The sequence below is a fragment of the Adiantum capillus-veneris genome, chromosome 27 (assembly GCF_014529385.1).
Source record: "Adiantum capillus-veneris isolate H3 chromosome 27, ASM1452938v2, whole genome shotgun sequence".
Lineage (NCBI taxonomy): Eukaryota > Viridiplantae > Streptophyta > Polypodiopsida > Polypodiales > Pteridaceae > Adiantum > Adiantum capillus-veneris.
This window is the reverse complement of record NC_140957.1, coordinates 74,576,099-74,594,914: the sequence shown is the minus strand read 5'-3', so window position 1 is coordinate 74,594,914 and position 18,816 is coordinate 74,576,099. Positions and strand designations below refer to the sequence as shown.

Here is an 18,816-nt window from a genome sequence, read left to right as displayed (position 1 = left end):
TCAAGCCTCCCAAGTTATATATCCTGTAAATAAATCTCTGGCCAGTGCTGCATTTGCGACACACATTCGTGGTCGTGTGCTTTGTAACATGGCCTTAAGCCAAGCAGTAGGTCTAAGCAATGTGGAACAAATTGCTTGGGATGTGCTGCACAAACAGCTTCCTTGCGCCCAAGAGCGCCGAGAAAACATTGCTCGCCATATCTTAGATGGCTCAAGCAGTCAATAGCTGCATAAATCTTGTAATTAACTCCTTCAAATATGTAATGAGATATATCACATCTTTGTACTTTGTTATTTCAAAATTCGAATGGAAATTGATTTTAACTGGTACTTTCCAACTTCTGTATTGAGCTTATGGTACGATAGACGGTACATGATTGGTTCTATCTTGCGATACGATTGTGCAATTTTTTGAATCAAAATATAGAGTTTTTTTCATATAAATAACATCAATAAAACCATAATATCATATAATCTTATAATTTTAGCCTAAAAAAGGTTTAAATAGGCTCTCTAAAGGCCTGCTGCAAAGGCGCGCGATAAAGAAAAAGTAACTTTTACTTTTTCTTTCTCGCGCGCCTCTGCAGCAGGCCTTTAGACAGCCTATTTAAACCTTTTTTAGGCTAAAATTATAAGAATTATATGTCTTTTTTGGTTATTCAATCAACCACACTTGGTTGACAGATCTTATATCCACATCTCTCTCTCTCTCTCTCTCTCTCTCTCTCTCTCTCTCTCTCTCTCTCTCTCTCTCTACTTAGTTTTACTTATATCACTTAAACCACAAATGTACACAACTCGTTATGTTTGAAAAAGCCACGACTCGTTATATTTCAAAAAGATATCTTTACATTGGCAAAATTGCATAAAAGTCAAATTCAATCTCTTTCTCCTCTGATTCGACGCGCAAGAGCTAAATCCTTGGGCATTATTGTCACCCGTTTTGCATGAATAGCACACAAGTTGGTGTCTTCAAAAATAGAAATTAGATGATATTCTGCCGCTTCTTGCAGAGCTTCTACGGCGATACCTTGAACTCAAAATGCCATTCGGTAACTTTGCATGATCTCTTTCACCAAACGTGCGAATGGTGCCTTGCGTATGAGAAGGTCTGAAGTTTTTTGATAGTGACGAATCTCTTGCAACGCCTTTGGAATGCGTCGCTTCACAACAGGAGCCCGTTGCTGAGGGATGGTAGGATCTGGGACATGGGCCTTGTGAGGGCAAACCTTGAAAAACTTTTTCTTTTTACGAGAGGGCTTGCAAGGAGGAGCTTGCACATCTTCAAGGCCATCCTGTGCTCCTAATGGCTCTTCAACTCCACCCTGCGCTCCAACTGGCTCTTTTGCTACATCCTCAAAATCCTCTTCATTTAGTAACCCATGATCACCTCTAGGCTGATCTGACGGTAGAGCGCCGAAGCCACGTGGCAATGTCTTCCCAGCCGGAACTCAATGATTGCTTGGGATCTCCTGTCCGCTCCATGGTGGGCTTTGTGCTTCGTTGTCCGTTTCGGTTTCTTTGTCTGATGTCACTACCCGTCTCTTCTTACGTGAAAGTTGTCCACCTTGTTGCTCTTCACCTGACCATTCTCTCTCCATCTCTTCTAAGAGCTCTTGTTCGTGTATCCAAGGTGGTTTTTGAGCACCTTGGACGGTTGAGTGAGGGTGAGCGAAAAAAGGTTGATCTTTTCTTGCTGTTTGCTTTGTGTGTGCCATGGTGTAAGAAGGGGCAAGATTGAAAATGAGACTCCCTCTTCTCTAAAAGCCCTCTATTTTTAAAAAAAAAAGGTCTCTTCACACTTGACCACTTAAAAAGCCTCTTAATATCATCAAAATATAAAAAACAAAAAATGGATAAATGGAAATGTATTATATGCAACTCAACAAAGACATCTACAAACATAAACATTACATTGCATAGCATCATTTGTTTTACATGTTGGGTAACCAATGTTTGCCCACTCTATGGCGATTTTCACGCCACCTAGCATGATTAAGGGGTCTGGTGGAGTTTCTCCATTTCTCTTTAGCAGTAAGTCGAGATTGTCTCCTAACCTCCTTGGCAAGACTTGACTTTCGCGCTCGTTCTATGGCATGACATCTCCCCAAAGAACAACGAAAAAACCAATCAAACATCTCCTTTATGTAGTTGGATCTCGTAGTTCCACCACCGTGACGTGTATTTTTAAAGTAAACTCCTTTGGCTCGATAATGTGATTTTTCCATTCCTTGAGTGCTCCACATGTCTAATGAACCATATTTTGACATAAAGAATGCTCCATGCGCATACAAAATATGCTGCATCAAGAAAAATTGCTTAGATCAAATAAATATTTATGTATAGCATCAAAATTTGATTTGAACAAAGTAACTTACCATGTAGTGTGTGATATTGCTCTCTCCCCACGCTTGCACAAATGCTTTAGTGAAATTCAAAATGTGATCTTTGAACAAATTTTGTTGCTCGCTCGTGGTTTGGGGTTTCCACATGATTTGAAGCACTAACTCCAAGTGGTTCCCACTTGCCTACGCAGATTTACAAGCACGGGATTTGAATCTTGATCGGTCGTACACTTGCAAAGCGCTTTCCATAGCTCCCATGGAGCATCCTTTTCACCCCTCTCCTTTCACATCTTTGGTTTCTTGAAAAACCTACGTGCTTTCACACCATTCATAGATACTTTTTGTGGCACTTCATGCATATTTTCCACCTCACCGATGATAGAAACATTGCCACCATGACATCCAATCGAACTTAGAATTGTTTCAACTATTCCAATGGCTTCCATGGATCTGGAAAGTGGTTTCATTGTGAAAGCGTACTCTATGTGAAGCTTTAACAAGCGATCAAATATACGCATAAAGGCATACAAAGTGAAAAAGTGTACATTTGTAAGTGGAAAATTGATAATGGGATGCCATGTTTTATCTTTTGTCGACCGATTGGGGACCTCCATGATAGGACACTTCAACATGGAGCACACCCAATCCTTTGCATCATCATCCATTGACCCTGTTGCCTGACTTCCCTTGACATTTTTCTTTGAAGACGTGGAGCCACGAGTACTCTCCTTGTATCCTCGTACACAATATGAACAAGGAAGAAGTGATGAAGCACCTTGTTTACACCCAAGTATACATTTGATTGTTTTTAGATCACCTCCTAAGTGCCACTCAACATCAAATGTACCTACTCCATCTACTTCTAGCTTTTCTCCCTCTAGTTGTGCCTTAATAACCTCTGTGATCCACGGGATCATAGAGAAGACCCATGCCAACACCTCATGAGTCTCTTTCAGAACTTCAAAATCTCCTAACCACCATATTCTTTTTCCGATTTTACACTAAATGATGGTTTCTGAGAATGATCACCGATAGCATCGACTTTTGCAAAAAACATTGCCTCATTCATGAGTGTCACACTCATACGTTCCAACCTCCGTCCTTTGACAATTTGACATTCATCTAGCTTAAGAATAAATATGAGCTTCTCTCCAAGTACTCAAACAACACAGGAATTGAATTGTTATACTAAATGATATTCAATACAAATAAAAAATGACATTACAATTTGTATTACCTTGTGGAGACAAAGCATAAAATTTAACCATAGCTCGTTGTAGTCGTTTCAAGTCAACAAAAATATTGTTGAATTGATGATAACTAAAAGACTTTGTCCCATTAGGAATAGTATTGCCTTCTTTTATATTACCACGTGACTTGTCACTCGTGGAAGAGTACACCATGGATCCTTCAATGTGTTTGTATTCGCCAAGGGATTCCCGAACGAGATCATTGTTTGATTTTTTTGCAAGTCGGACCCTATGTGGAATAGGAAATAAATTCTCGGTGATGCCTTGCTCTCGTAATGCATCTTTCATCAATCCATGAAGTGCATGGTATGCATTTGTGCTGATCCCAACCTCATCACAAGCTCTCTGGACATCATCCTCAGACACAAGGTTAGAGATCTGTTTTAGGATCTCCTTTGTGATGGCATCTTTCATGTGTTTGGCCTTTTCACAACCTATGATGTAAAGTATATCTTCCTTTGAGATGCATCCTAGGAGAAGATTGCAACGGTCCTGTTGTCTAAAACTTCCACACACATCTTGTATATATGTCCTATTTCAAAAGGTGAACCGAGTTACAAATTGATGAAAATTATTTGAGAGTTATGAACACTGTGAATTTTAAAAAATACCTGGTTGCCGTGATTCGCTTCTTACGTGTCCCTCCATTAGAGGCTAAATTTTCAATGGAAGAGAACTCCCTCTTACGCTCACGCATGCCAAATGGAGTGGCTTTTAGGTGCATCATTGCAATCTGTAGCTTAGTTACCTCTGTTTCTGTAGCATTCATCTCCTCTTTAAGATCTTTGAGTTGTTTCTCTGTGGAATGTAGTTGTTGTTGGAGATTTGTGGAATGAATGTGTAACACTTGACATTGTTGTCGAAAATATGCCGATGCACCTGCGTGATTAGAGTCCAATCTCTTGCAATACCCAAGAAGACCACATTCTCCTTCTCCCACATATTTGATTAAGCTTGGGAGTGTACGGAATGTCGGATGACAGCCCACGAGCGGATCTTTTGGATACAACCCTCCATCAAGCCACAAGTCAACATTGGTTTCTCCTCGAAACCGTCGTACGGATGCCGGTTCAGATGCTTTCTCGTCATTTTTTTTTGTGGGAGCAAATTCGATCGGTAGACGCAGACTGACATTAGTTGACCTAGTAGATGACGACGCAGGTGATTCATTGGTTATGTCGCGAAGAGACATGGTGAAAAGTTATGATGAAAAAAAAATTTGATAAGATATACTTTTTGGGATAAACATACAATTTTTGGAATAAAAAAACTTTAAAATATATTTTTTCATATATAGTTCAATTTTTGAGCTCAAAGGAGGGAAATTTTTAAAGTTTAAAAATTTCAATTTTTAGGCTTTATTAGATGGACGTTTTGATGATGTGGCATTATCTATTTATTCTTGGAGTTAATGTAGAGAGGGACCCACGGAATTTTAGATTTGGAGCTTATAAAAGCTAGATTCTTTTAAAAAAATATTGTTATATATATATATGTATATATAGGGACCTTTTGAAAGCTTAAAAGATCCATTTTGAAGATTTTATTAAAAAATCATTTTTTTGGGGTAAATTGATGCACGAACTGAAAAGTGGCTTTTGTCATAACTACTTACTCTCTTTGTTTGGTGATAGGGAGAGAGAGAATGGTTCTTCTCTCTACTTTTGCTCCTCTCTCTCTTTTTACTTCCCTCTCTCTCCTACTTTATCCCCCCTCTTTCTCCTACTTTACCACCCTCATTCCCTACTTTCCCCCCCTCTCCTATCTAGAGAGAAGTTAGAGAGAGAGAGCTACAAAAGTAGCCCTATTTATTGTCTTTGTTCCCTCCATCCCCTACAAAATTAGCTTTAATCCCTTAAAATTGGGATTCCTTACATGGCCCCACGGGGGTCCAATTTTTTCCTAATGTCAATGGCTTATAGTCGACGCATACCCGCCACTTTCCATTCTTCTTAGGGGTGATAACCACTGGAGAAACCCACTCAGACTCTTTCACGGGGTATATGATACTTGCATCTAACAATTGGTTAATATCCAGCCAAAGAGCTTCCTTTTGAATCTCCCCTAACCTCCTTAGCTTTTGCACCTTTGGTTTGCATCCTTCTTTAAGAGCTATTTTGTGCTCTACACCCTTTGCCCCTCGTAGATCCTCGTACTTCGTCACAAATAAATTTGGAAAAGAGGCACACAGCTCGACCTAGCCTTCTCTCTCTTGCTTGGTCAAATCTTCGCTTAGCATAGCAGTTACCTCCTCCGCGCCTATGCCATGAATCTATGGTTGCACCTCTTCTTTTGCATGGGAGCCTTCAATAGTGACCCCAAACAAGTCGGCATCTATCTTTAGCATATCATCCTCACTTTCCTCTTCTTCAGTATCCGTGTAGCCCTCCTCATTCACTGTCTCGGTCTCGTATTCATAGCTTGTCATATCATCTTTATCTTTTTCCACCACAGGGTGAAAACGGCTCTCTTTGGTCTTCAAATCAAGCACCACATGTCTCCCTCTCTCTTTGTCAGGCAAAGTGAACAATCTGCTCCCCCAATCCTACTTAGCCCCTATTGCAAGTAGCCATGGCCTACCCAAAATGATTGGATAAGCATTATCACCTACTTCCATCACAAAGAAATAGTTTAGGTACTCAATGCCCATAACTTTCACTCTTCATCTTGAGCCACGCACAAACACATAACCTTGGTATTGATAGCCGTTTTTTCGGCTCTTTGTAATTGCCACAGTGAGTTACCTCACCCTACCAAAATCACCCAAACACTGTGGCTATCCCTACCATTTCATTGTACATACGCGTGTGTGAGTTAGGGGGCTTTTCCCATATCTTCTTAAAAAACCCTCAGCTAGCTAGTCACTGGGCTAGGTGAGCCAAAAAATAAAAATAAAAAAAATAAAAAAATAAAAGTATATTATGGCCTCTTTGTGTGTAAATATTTCATTGTATATATGGCCTAAATATAGGGATTTTTTATAATTATTTTGGTATTTTATTTAAATATTTCTACTTAGGTGTGTGTTTTATTAAACCTATGTACACCTTCTTTCATCCTCTTACACCATAAGTATATTTTTTGCCAATATGTACATACTCTAACCTTATATTTTTCCTTTATACAAATCACTCCCACATTTTCACCCTCACCCTCGTGAAAACAAAAAATTGATTTCTACTCATTGGTCAAGTTTATTATATTATTTACTTGCATACCTTTTCCTCTTTCACCCAAAATAATTCAAAGAGGGACCATATCATATGATTCCAATATCTTTCCATATCCATAACTCCTCCATATTTTTATTATTATTTTTACTCATTATTCTAACACCATGTGCTCATTGAGCTAAAGTCCATGAATAGTCCATACACTAGTCCCACCATGTATATATTTCTTTATTCACCAATAATCCTCCTCCATGCATGTGTCAAGGGCAACTTGGATGCTTTGTATTATGATATGACAAAGGAGGGGCTCACTCTTGGATGCATTGTACAAATTCAACAAAGGAGGGGTCCACTAAAAGACTTTTGCAAGCATAAAAACAGGCTTTTTGGTGAGAATTTTGGCACCTATCTCCACTCCGAATTTGGAGCAGTGGTCAAAAGAGAAAATGTAGCCCACGCTCTGAATAATCACCTCAAATTTTTTCATGATTTTTGGAGCTACCAGCGGTGAGCTATGATTTTTTGAGTGGACCCCAGTCTGCCCACTTTTTTCACAAGTAGCCCATAGTCTTCTCTCACCTCTTTCCACACTGCTACACACACACACACACATTTCTCTCAATCCCTCACTCAAACCTGCACCTTCAATGGTTTCTCACCTTCTTCACCATTAACCTCCCCACTTACTCCCATAGCTCTCATATGAGCTCTCCATGTACATACACCATCTCTATGCCTCTCTCTATTACTTCCAAAGTACAATTCCATCTTACCCCTTATATATATACATAAATTCAGCATGTGTACCATGATTAACCTCTGCAAATCAAGAGATATCATCAACGGAATTACCATTTTCATCGCGATAATCAACCTTGGCGGCGGTGGCGTAAAGAAGGGAAGACGAAGAAGAAGGTCGATAGTCATTTTGAGAACCTACACAAGTAAGTCCAAAACTTCTTCAAGCTTCACCATCACAAGGATTTTCTCACTTCATTCAACCATCTTACTTCAACCATCCACCTCATTCTACCCATTGTAAATGTAACATTAACTTTCTAGTGATTACTAACACTAACCACTAACATACTAACACAAAATAGCATTGACCTAATCATAAAAGACACCTCACCTCAAGACATGTATAGTAACTCTCTCTCTCTCTCTCTCTCTCCCCTTCCTTAAAACTTACTTTCACCTTATCTACCATCAATAATGCTCTCTTTTGAGCCCACACCCATGACTCAAGCAGACAAAGAAGGCCCGCAATGTTTTGATATTCAAAAAAATCATAATCCTGATTTGTTAGCTTGTAAATTACGATTTCCAATAATCTTAATATGGGGTCTCCAACCTATAAATAGGCCCCTCTCCTTCTTGTAAAACAACCTCCAACATCTCACATAGCACCCCAACACTCTATGCGCGAGGAGAGACTTAGGTGTAGCAACCACTTGTGAGCTTCACTCTTGGTGTGAGAGAAGCTTTCAAGCTACACATTGCAAGTGAGAGAGCGTGAGTTTCACAAATCTCAAAACCACTATTGTATATGCTCCTTTATCATCAATAAATTGAGGTTTGGTGCATTCAAAGGCGTGATTCGACGTTCAAATCTTCGTCCTTCCATTTGTGCAATACGGTTTGGTGAATTCAAGGTGACTTGTGTATTTTGAGTTTTTATCGGTTGATCTTGATTTTAGAAAGTGTTTTAGTGTGTTTTTCATTGCCAGTTTTGTGTCCATTGTAAGAGGGTATTGTGGTGAGAGGTCTCCCACACCCTAAGACAGTGTGTGTGTGTTTTGGCAATGTTTAGCAATCACTAAGCATTGAGTGAGTTTTATACAAGTTCTACGATAGCATCATAACGAACCATCTCCATTTGCAAGTCACAAATAAGGTATTACGCAAGATCCTTCCCTCTCTCTCTTCCCTTTGTTGTAGCTCTCTCTGGTCCATTTCATGTGTGTCTTGGTGTGAGGTTGTTTGTGTGTGTTGTGTGGTGCATCTTCTTGGTTGTGCCAAAATCTCTCTTGCGTCCTAGTTCGCATACCATAACTAGGTGGTGCCCCTATCTTGTTTTGGTTTGGCTGTGGGTTTGTTGTTGTGTTGTGCTTGTGGTTGCCCCAGCCCCAATTGAGCAGCACGGGAGCCTTGAGGGGTGTTTAGAGGTCGCCTCTCTTGTTGCCCGCCCCGGACCGCCTCAATTTTGGTGCCCCCACTGAGGAACGGCTTGTGTATGTTTTGTGTAGGCTCAACCTTTAGCATAATCAAGTAGCTTGCATGAATCACGAGAATTTGTATGATCCTTTCATTCCCATTGTAAGGCAAAAGGTACACATAATTGTTAGTACTAAGTTGCAATTTCAACGTGTAATTCGTAGAATTTTAGGTCCTCTTAGGTTGGCAGAGATAAACACATCAGTAAATCCTTTTATTTTGCCTCTCATTAGGTACGACCTTAGTTTGGACGTCTATATTTTTGTTTTGTTTTAAGCATAAGGTCATGCATAGACAATGGATAATGGCCCAAGAATAGAGATTTTCCCCTTTCATTTCACTCCACACATTAGAATAAACATTGCAATTAGTAGGAAAATCCATTTTCAACAACGTATGGTGTTCATGTTTGGTGCCCAAAGAGTAGGAGAAATTCTCGCATCACCAAACCCTGTCATTCTACCTCTTATTGATTATCATAGGTCATTTGATGTGAATATTTTTATTTTGTTGTAGAATAGATTGCAATTTAGAAAATATTATTGTGTAAATCTTTTAAAGAAAAAAAAAACGCGTCACTTTGAAATCAATTCAATGGAGAGCCAACGCCAAATGTCTGGATATCCTCTTTTCTTTGGAGAGCCTGGAGAGGATGCAGAATTATTTCTAGCGAATTTCAAGATGTCTTGCCGTATCAAGAGGATAGTAACTGATCAAGAACGTGTAGAAATGTTTGAGGTGGTCCTTAGAAAAGATGCTAGCACTTGGTTTGACTCTTTGCCTGAGGAAGTTAAGGGAAATTACACAGAAGTTTTGAATCGTTTTAAGAGATACTTCTTTGATCCCCAAAACACTCAAAAACTATGGTAAGACATTGTTTCTCATAAGCAAAAAGACTTAGATGACTACTACTTGTACAAGCAAGAGTTTCTACGTCTTTGGGCTCTATGGATACGAAATGTTACTAACCCTGGTGATGGTGCAGAATTTTTAAAGAAGGAGAGGTTCATAGCCGGACTCTTTCCTGACCTTAAGGTAAAAGTTGAGGCGGGTGCACCTGCTACTTTTGATGCAGCTGAAACTAGGGCTGCTGAGAAGTATAGGAAACTCAAGTGCTTAAGGGGAGAGGTTCCAATAGAAGGTCTTAGACCCAAAGGTAAGTCACAAGCATCAACATCGAGGGAGATTCCTGAGGTAACGGCGGAAGTAATTGAGAAGTTAAACGAATCTTTAAGCAGCCTGTCAATTCACCTTGCACAAGCTGTAGGTCCAAAGGGACAAGCAAAGAAGTCTGAAGAGCGAGATCCACGACCTAGGAGAGTCTTGCAATGTTGGAATTGCGGAGAGTTTGGACATGGGATGTATAATTGTCCTTGGCCCCGTGGGGAGCCAGGGGCCTAACTTGAATTACCCAGTGATGAATGCAGGAGAAGGAGTTGGTCAACAACCAAGGCTTCTACAAAGGCCAAATGGACCAAGACCACCTCCACAAGGGGTAGAAGGAGTTCCACCTTTGCCAGATCCAAATGTGCATGTGGTAGAGGTGACAAATTCAAATAAGGTTGACATGGAAGCCAATGGCATTAAGCGTGGCCGACGAAAAGGTAAAGAGAAAGAAGGAGTCACATCACAGAGTGACCATGGACAAGGCAAGAAGGCAAAGGAAACCAAGGAAACCAAGAGGACTCGACGTCGTATCAACCTCCAAGACTTCCCTCTTGGACATGGTATGGCTCCGTACAACTTGTTGGAAGACATGAGAGGTAAGGGTCCTGATATTTCATGGCCTCAATTTCTTGCATTATGTCCACAAGTTAGGAAGGATTTAACAAGGGCAGTTAGCACTAGGAGAAAGGTAAAAGAGAGTGTGCCTGTTGTAAAAATTGCACAAGCTGAAATGAATGAGGACATTACACCGGTGCTAGACTGTTACATCAAAGGGAGATTGGTTAGGAAAGGTCTAGTGGATGGGGGTGCACAAATTTGCATCATGACAGAGGGACTCATGCAAAGACTAGGCATGCACATCCATGAGACACCTGAAATCAAAGTGAAAATGGCAAACAATAGCAAGGCTAGGTGTGTAGGCATTTGTAAAAATGTCTTTGTAGAGGCCTTTGGCATTAAGAAAGCGGTGGATTTTTATGTTATGTCGACCAAGGGAAGTGGTTATCCATTTATCCTAGGAAGACCATGGCTAATGAAAATGCGAGCTTTGCAGGATTGGGAGAGTGGGAAATTAATTTACAGGAATGACAATCATAAGAAGGTTGTCTTTGACATGAAGGAGCAACGCCAAGAGGAGCTCCATGAAGAATCATCTCAAAGTGAGACGGAAGAAGGTTGGACCGATAGCACTTCAGAAGAAGAAACTAGCGGCAGCATTACTGAAGAGGAGTCTTCCATCGAGGTCATGGGGGTAAGGTTTAAGCCAAGCAACCAAGAGACCTCTTGTCAAGGCTTGGAGGAGGTAGGTCCTCAAGAGAACGAAGGTGAATATCAAGATGAAGGGATGCTGGAAGGTATGCTATCAACAACACTTACAAAGGATGAAAGAGAGGAGTTCAAATGTGTGCTAAGGAAGTTTCCTAGGCTTTTTGCTAAAGACTACACCGATGTGCGTGGAGTAGATGCTGTTCAACACAAAATTGAGTTGAAGCCAGAGGCCACACCTAAGGCTCAGAAGCTACGAAGGCTAGGAGTCATCAAGGAGCAGGCTTTACTCAAGGAGGTAAGAAAGCTTCTAGCAGCAGGGTTCATTTATCCAGTGGAGAATTCAGAGTGGGTCTCTCCCGTTGTTGTCACTCCTAAGAAAAACGGAAAGTGGAGGGTGTGTGTGGATTACCGTCCACTCAATGAGGCAACAAAAAGAGATCACTTTCCCCTCCCATTTCAAGATGAGATACTAAATGAGGTAGCTGGTCATGAGAAGTACACTGTGTGTGATGGCTACTCAGGCTACTTTCAAATAGGTATCGCATTGGAAGATCAATTGAAAACAACCTTTATCACTCCTTGGGGTTGTTATGCTTTTAGAGTCATGCCATTTGGTCTGACAAATGCTCCTGCAACATTCCAACGTTTCATGAACATGGTGTTTCAAGCATTCTTTGGAAAGTCAATTAGGGTGTTCATTGATGATTTCTGCATTTATAGCTCAAAATCATTGCATCTACAAAGGGTAGAAGAAGGTTTAAAGAAGCTCTATGACATGGGAGGTCAACTCAACCCCGACAAGTGCCACATAGGTGAGGATGAAGTGATCTTGCTCGGTCACAAGGTTTCCTATAAAGGCATTGAGGTGGATCCTTCAAAGGCAAAGGCTCTTATTGAGCTCCCATCACCGAAGAGTCTTAAGGAGGTAATCTCTTTCATTCAGAAGGTGAAGTATATGTCACGCTTTATTCACTTAGCCTCGGAGTTGCTTCATCCTTTGCAAAAGTTGACACAACAAGTAGAATTTGCATGGTCTGATGAGCTTGAAGAGTATTTTTGTAACATTAAAGTCATTTTGTCAGAGCTACCAACACTCATGCCTCCTTGTTGGGAGTACACATTCTTTGTTAGCTCTAGTGTTGGAAGGGAAACAATTGGTGCTGTGTTGCTACAACAAGATCCCCACAGTACAAGGATGCGACCCATCTACTTTGCTAGTAGGGTCATGATTGCTTTGGAGAGAGACTACACAGAAGCAGAACTCATGATGCTTTCTCTCATGTTTGCGGTGAGAAAGTTTAGATCCTACTTACTACCAAAACCTTTTGTAATTCTCACTGCAGAAAATTTGTTCCCTTGGGTGTCATCTCAAATGAATCTTAGTACTAGGATCTCAAAGTGGATTATGGAGTTGCAAGAGTTCCAATACTCTTTCAAGGTAGAAGATAGTGTGCGTGCACAATTGGCAGGGATTCTCACTTATAGGGTGCACGAAAAGGAGATTAAGGTGCCTGAAGTAAAGACCCTACCATTGCCACCACCAAAAAGTATTCCTAATGCTTTTACTTTGTTCTTTGATGGAGCTTTTCGTCGAGCCACAGGAAAAGCAGGGGGAGGGCTAGTGTTGCTCAACCCAAGTGGAGAGGTGGTCATGAAAGAGAAGTTCAATCTACCAAGTTCAGCTAGCAACAATGAAGCAGAATATGACACTCTACTTCATGGTTTGAAGATGTGCATTGGCCAAGGGATACAACGCCTCATGGTAAAGGGAGATGCACTTCTCATTGTTAAACAGATTTTAGGCATTTGGGCATGCAAGAATGAGAGCTTACGGACAAAAGTTCATGCCATTCGTAGATTGTTTAATCAATTTGAAGAAGTGCAACTATATCATATTCCTAGGAAACAGAATGAAGATGCTGATTTACTTGCACAACAAGCCGTTGCATGTGTAAAGAAAGAAGTGCAGGTCATCATGGTGGCGGCTGCTGTGAAGCAACCGAGGTACCAGGGATTGGAGTCATTGGCTACATTTTGGAGGGTGAGTTTCCACCAGACTTCACAAAAGCTCAGAAGAGGAGACTCATGAAGAAGGCAAGCGTATATCTCTTTCCATCATTGGCTACATTTTGGAGGGTGAGTTTCCACCAGACTTCACAAAAGCTCAGAAGAGGAGACTCATGAAGAAGGCAAGCGTATATCTCTTCCTAGAAGGCTCCCTCTATCAAAGAGGGAAGGATCAAGTGTGCAGACGAGTACCAACTATCAAGGAAATTCCAGCCATTCTAAAAGGTTTGCATGAAGAGGCATGTGGTGGTCATTTTGCCCAAGAATTAACTGTGAAGAAGATTTTGCTTTCGGGGTATGTTTGGCCAAGTTTGCATGTGGATGTTCAACATTGGTGTAAAAGCTGTCATACTTGTCAAATAAATGGAAATAGAAGGTTGGTGCATGGCCCGAGGCAAATAGTGCTTGCAAATGGACCCTTTGAAAAGTGGGGCATTGATGCTATGGGTCCTCTGCCTAGGACAAAAAATCGTAAACTCTACATTCTAGTGGCTGTAGACTATATGACTAGGTGGGTGGAAGCACAAAGTGTGGCAAAGGTAAATGAGAAGACAGTAAGCAAATTCGTCTACACTCACATTTGTTGTAGATTTGGCACACCTTTGGAGATTGTTTCTGATAATGGTCCAGGGTTTAGAAAAGGATTGCTCACAGAAGTTTGTGAAGAGCTTCACATTCTACATCGTCATAGCACACCATACTACCCACAGTCAAATGGTTTGGTGGAGAAGGCTAATGGTGTCATTGCAGGAATCATTAGAAAGATGGTGCAAAACAAGACAAAATTATGGGATGACTTCTTGGATGGTGCCTTGTGGGCGTATCGAACCACATATAGGGAAGCCACGGAGTTCACACCATTTCACTTGCTCTATGGTCAAGAGGCTTTACAGCCAATTGAGCTAAACATTCCAACAATGCGACTTCATGGCAAATCAGCACAAGATGATCAAGAGGTATGGATGGATCGACTTCTTACGTTAGTGGAGCTTGAGTGGAAAAGAGAAGCAGCATACGAGTGCTACAAGAGGAAAGACACACAAGCGAAAGAAACGCACGACAAGAAACTGAAGGACAAAGGCATCAAGGAAGGAGAGCTTGTGCTAAGGTATGACAATCGACTTGACAATCGTTTTGATGCCAAGTTTGAAACTAGATGGCAAGGGCCATACATAGTCAAGAAGGCTTTCAATTCTAGCTACTATCAGCTTATGGACTTGAATAGTAAAGAGCTCTCCAGGAAGGTAAACGGGTATCGCTTGAAGCCCTATTTGAGTCGCCTTCTACCAAAGGATCTACCAAAGATCTGTCCAAAGGCCGCTGTCTCATGTAAGTATTGTTACATGAAGCATGAGTGTAACTCCAGCCAAAATTCTGAGGGGCCAAACAATGAAGATCTCGTCAAGAACTCTGAAGCACTCTCTTTGGAAAAGATGCTCTATGATGGTACATGAATATACCATCATCCAGGGGGAGGGCTAATGATAGCCGTTTTTTCGGCTCTTTGTAATTGCCACAGTGAGTTACCTCACCCTACCAAAATCACCCAAACACTGTGGCTATCCCTACCATTTCATTGTACATAGGCGTGTGTGAGTTAGGGGGCTTTTCCCATATCTTCTTAAAAAACCCTCAGCTAGCTAGTCACTGGGCTAGGTGAGCCAAAAAATAAAAATAAAAAAAATAAAAAAATAAAAGTATATTATGGCCTCTTTGTGTGTAAATATTTCATTGTATATATGGCCTAAATATAGGGATTTTTTATAATTATTTTGGTATTTTATTTAAATATTTCTACTTAGGTGTGTGTTTTATTAAACCTATGTACACCTTCTTTCATCCTCTTACACCATAAGTATATTTTTTGCCAATATGTACATACTCTAACCTTATATTTTTCCTTTATACAAATCACTCCCACATTTTCACCCTCACCCTCGTGAAAACAAAAAATTGATTTCTACTCATTGGTCAAGTTTATTATATTATTTACTTGCATACCTTTTCCTCTTTCACCCAAAATAATTCAAAGAGGGACCATATCATATGATTCCAATATCTTTCCATATCCATAACTCCTCCATATTTTTATTATTATTTTTACTCATTATTCTAACACCATGTGCTCATTGAGCTAAAGTCCATGAATAGTCCATACACTAGTCTCACCATGTATATATTTCTTTATTCACCAATAATCCTCCTCCATGCATGTGTCAAGGGCCACTTGGATGCTTTGTATTATGATATGACAAAGGAGGGGCTCACTCTTGGATGCATTGTACAAATTCAACAAAGGAGGGGTCCACTAAAAGACTTTTGCAAGCATAAAAACAGGCTTTTTGGTGAGAATTTTGGCACCTATCTCCACTCCGAATTTGGAGCAGTGGTCAAAAGAGAAAATGTAGCCCACGCTCTGAATAATCACCTCAAATTTTTTCATGATTTTTGGAGCTACCAGCGGTGAGCTATGATTTTTTGAGTGGACCCCAGTCTGCCCACTTTTTTCACAAGTAGCCCATAGTCTTCTCTCACCTCTTTCCACACTGCTACACACACACACACACATTTCTCTCAATCCCTCACTCAAACCTGCACCTTCAATGGTTTCTCTCACCTTCTTCACCATTAACCTCCCCACTTACTCCCATAGCTCTCATATGAGCTCTCCATGTACATACACCATCTCTATGCCTCTCTCTATTACTTCCAAAGTACAATTCCATCTTACCCCTTATATATATACATAAATTCAGCATGTGTACCATGATTAACCTCTGCAAATCAAGAGATATCATCAACAGAATTACCATTTTCATCGCGATAATCAACCTTGGCGGCGGTGGCGTAAAGAAGGGAAGACGAAGAAGAAGGTCGATAGTCATTTTGAGAACCTACACAAGTAAGTCCAAAACTTCTTCAAGCTTCACCATCACAAGGATTTTCTCACTTCATTCAACCATCTTACTTCAACCATCCACCTCATTCTACCCATTGTAAATGTAACATTAACTTTCTAGTGATTACTAACACTAACCACTAACATACTAACACAAAATAGCATTGACCTAACCATAAAAGACACCTCACCTCAAGACATGTATAGTAACTCTCTCTCTCTCTCTCTCTCTCCCCTTCCTTAAAACTTACTTTCACCTTATCTACCATCAATAATGCTCTCTTTTGAGCCCACACCCATGACTCAAGCAGACAAAGAAGGCCCGCAATGTTTTGATATTCAAAAAAATCATAATCCTGATTTGTTAGCTTGTAAATTAGGATTTCCAATAATCTTAATATGGGGTCTCCAACCTATAAATAGGCCCCTCTCCTTCTTGTAAAACAACCTCCAACATCTCACATAGCACCCCAACACTCTATGCGCGAGGAGAGACTTAGGTGTAGCAACCACTTGTGAGCTTCACTCTTGGTGTGAGAGAAGCTTTCAAGCTACACATTGCAAGTGAGAGAGCGTGAGTTTCACAAATCTCAAAACCACTATTGTATATGCTCCTTTATCATCAATAAATTGAGGTTTGGTGCATTCAAAGGCGTGATTCGACGTTCAAATCTTCGTCCTTCCATTTGTGCAATACGGTTTGGTGAATTCAAGGTGACTTGTGTATTTTGAGTTTTTATCGGTTGATCTTGATTTTAGAAAGTGTTTTAGTGTGTTTTTCATTGCCAGTTTTGTGTCCATTGTAAGAGGGTATTGTGGTGAGAGGTCTCCCACACCCTAAGACAGTGTGTGTGTGTTTTGGCAATGTTTAGCAATCACTAAGCATTGAGTGAGTTTTATACAAGTTCTACGATAGCATCATAACGAACCATCTCCATTTGCAAGTCACAAATAAGGTATTACGCAAGATCCTTCCCTCTCTCTCTTCCCTTTGCTGTAGCTCTCTCTGGTCCATTTCATGTGTGTCTTGGTGTGAGGTTGTTTGTGTGTGTTGTGTGGTGCATCTTCTTGGTTGTGCCAAAATCTCTCTTGCGTCCTAGTTCGCATACCATAACTAGGTGGTGCCCCTATCTTGTTTTGGTTTGGCTGTGGGTTTGTTGTTGTGTTGTGCTTGTGGTTGCCCCAGCCCCAATTGAGCAGCACGGGAGCCTTGAGGGGTGTTTAGAGGTCGCCTCTCTTGTTGCCCGCCCCGGACCGCCTCAGTATGGTTAGCCATTTTCATGCATACATTTGATTTAGCTACTGCTTTGACACCTGTTTCCTTCATAGTAGCCTCTGTCATGATGCAAACTTGCGCTCCACCATCTATATAAGCATGAACCTACATCCTCTTTTCAATGACCGCATCCACCAGAGGAAGGACATCAGTTGGGCTACCCACTCCCAATACCATGTTTTGTATTGCATGCACATTTCGCTTAGCCTTTGGCAGCCTCGTGCTAACACTTGTAGACCATTGTCTTTGCAGCTTGGGATTCAAAGCCAAAAACTGACCAAAAGTAATGTTAGCCTTCTGATTTTGAACATCGCTTACCAGGTCATATTTGGGGTAGCCACGCCCTAGCTGAAAGTCTGCTTGCTTGATTTTGCGACGCCTCCTCTTCTTGCTAGTTTTCGGCTTCTCCTTGCCTTCGTACACTTTCTCTTTACCTTTACGGACCCTTGTTTCCCGTTGGGTTTCTGTCTCCCTTTCCATCCTTGCTCTTTTGTTGGCCAAAACTTCAACATCCTGCTCATCCATTCAGATAATGTTCACCCTAGGGACTTCACCACCATCCGGAGGAGCTGGCTGAACCTGATTCTCGACTACGTGCTCCCTCGGGCCATTGAGCTATGCTTGGCCTCTACCTATGCCAAACAGTGGATAAATACCGCCTCTTTCCCTTAGTGGATGAGGGCAATGTGGCGCATAGTGTCCTTCTTCACTGCAATTGTAACACCGGTCGGGTAGTGGCCTTGCCCTTCCCCTTACTCCTCTTGGTTGAACTCTATCCATCACGCTTAGCCGCAACTCCTACATTTGCTCAAACAAATCCTACACGGTTCGCACCCAATTTTGTGGCACAACGGCTACACCCCGGTTTGCATGGTTCTCATCATGAACAACATCCCTCAGACCCTGAGGTTAGACCACCGCTTCATAGCCCGACACACACTGTTCAATATTCTTTTTTATTTTCCTACTTTTACCTTTGCGATGGCCATTGCACCATTGTAGTTTTCTGGGCTCTCAAAATCCACTTTCTCTCTCGCTTTAGGGTGTAGGAACGCCATAAATTTATCCATTTTGAAATAGTCGCCATTGGCCAATTGCATGGCACCCGCTAACTCTGTCCAACACACTTCAAAACGATCCAAAAACAAACTGT

General features: G+C 41.1%; 1 protein-coding gene across 1 annotated transcript; it reads right to left on the bottom strand.

Moving 5' to 3' along the window:
• Positions 1 to 4,166: 4,166 nt before the first annotated feature.
• On the bottom strand, positions 4,167 to 4,787 carry LOC147422203 (uncharacterized). The gene has a single exon (XM_086503035.1). The coding sequence runs from the start codon at positions 4,785 to 4,787 to the stop codon at positions 4,167 to 4,169; it is 621 nt and encodes a 206-aa protein (XP_086359161.1).
• Positions 4,788 to 18,816: the final 14,029 nt, after the last annotated feature.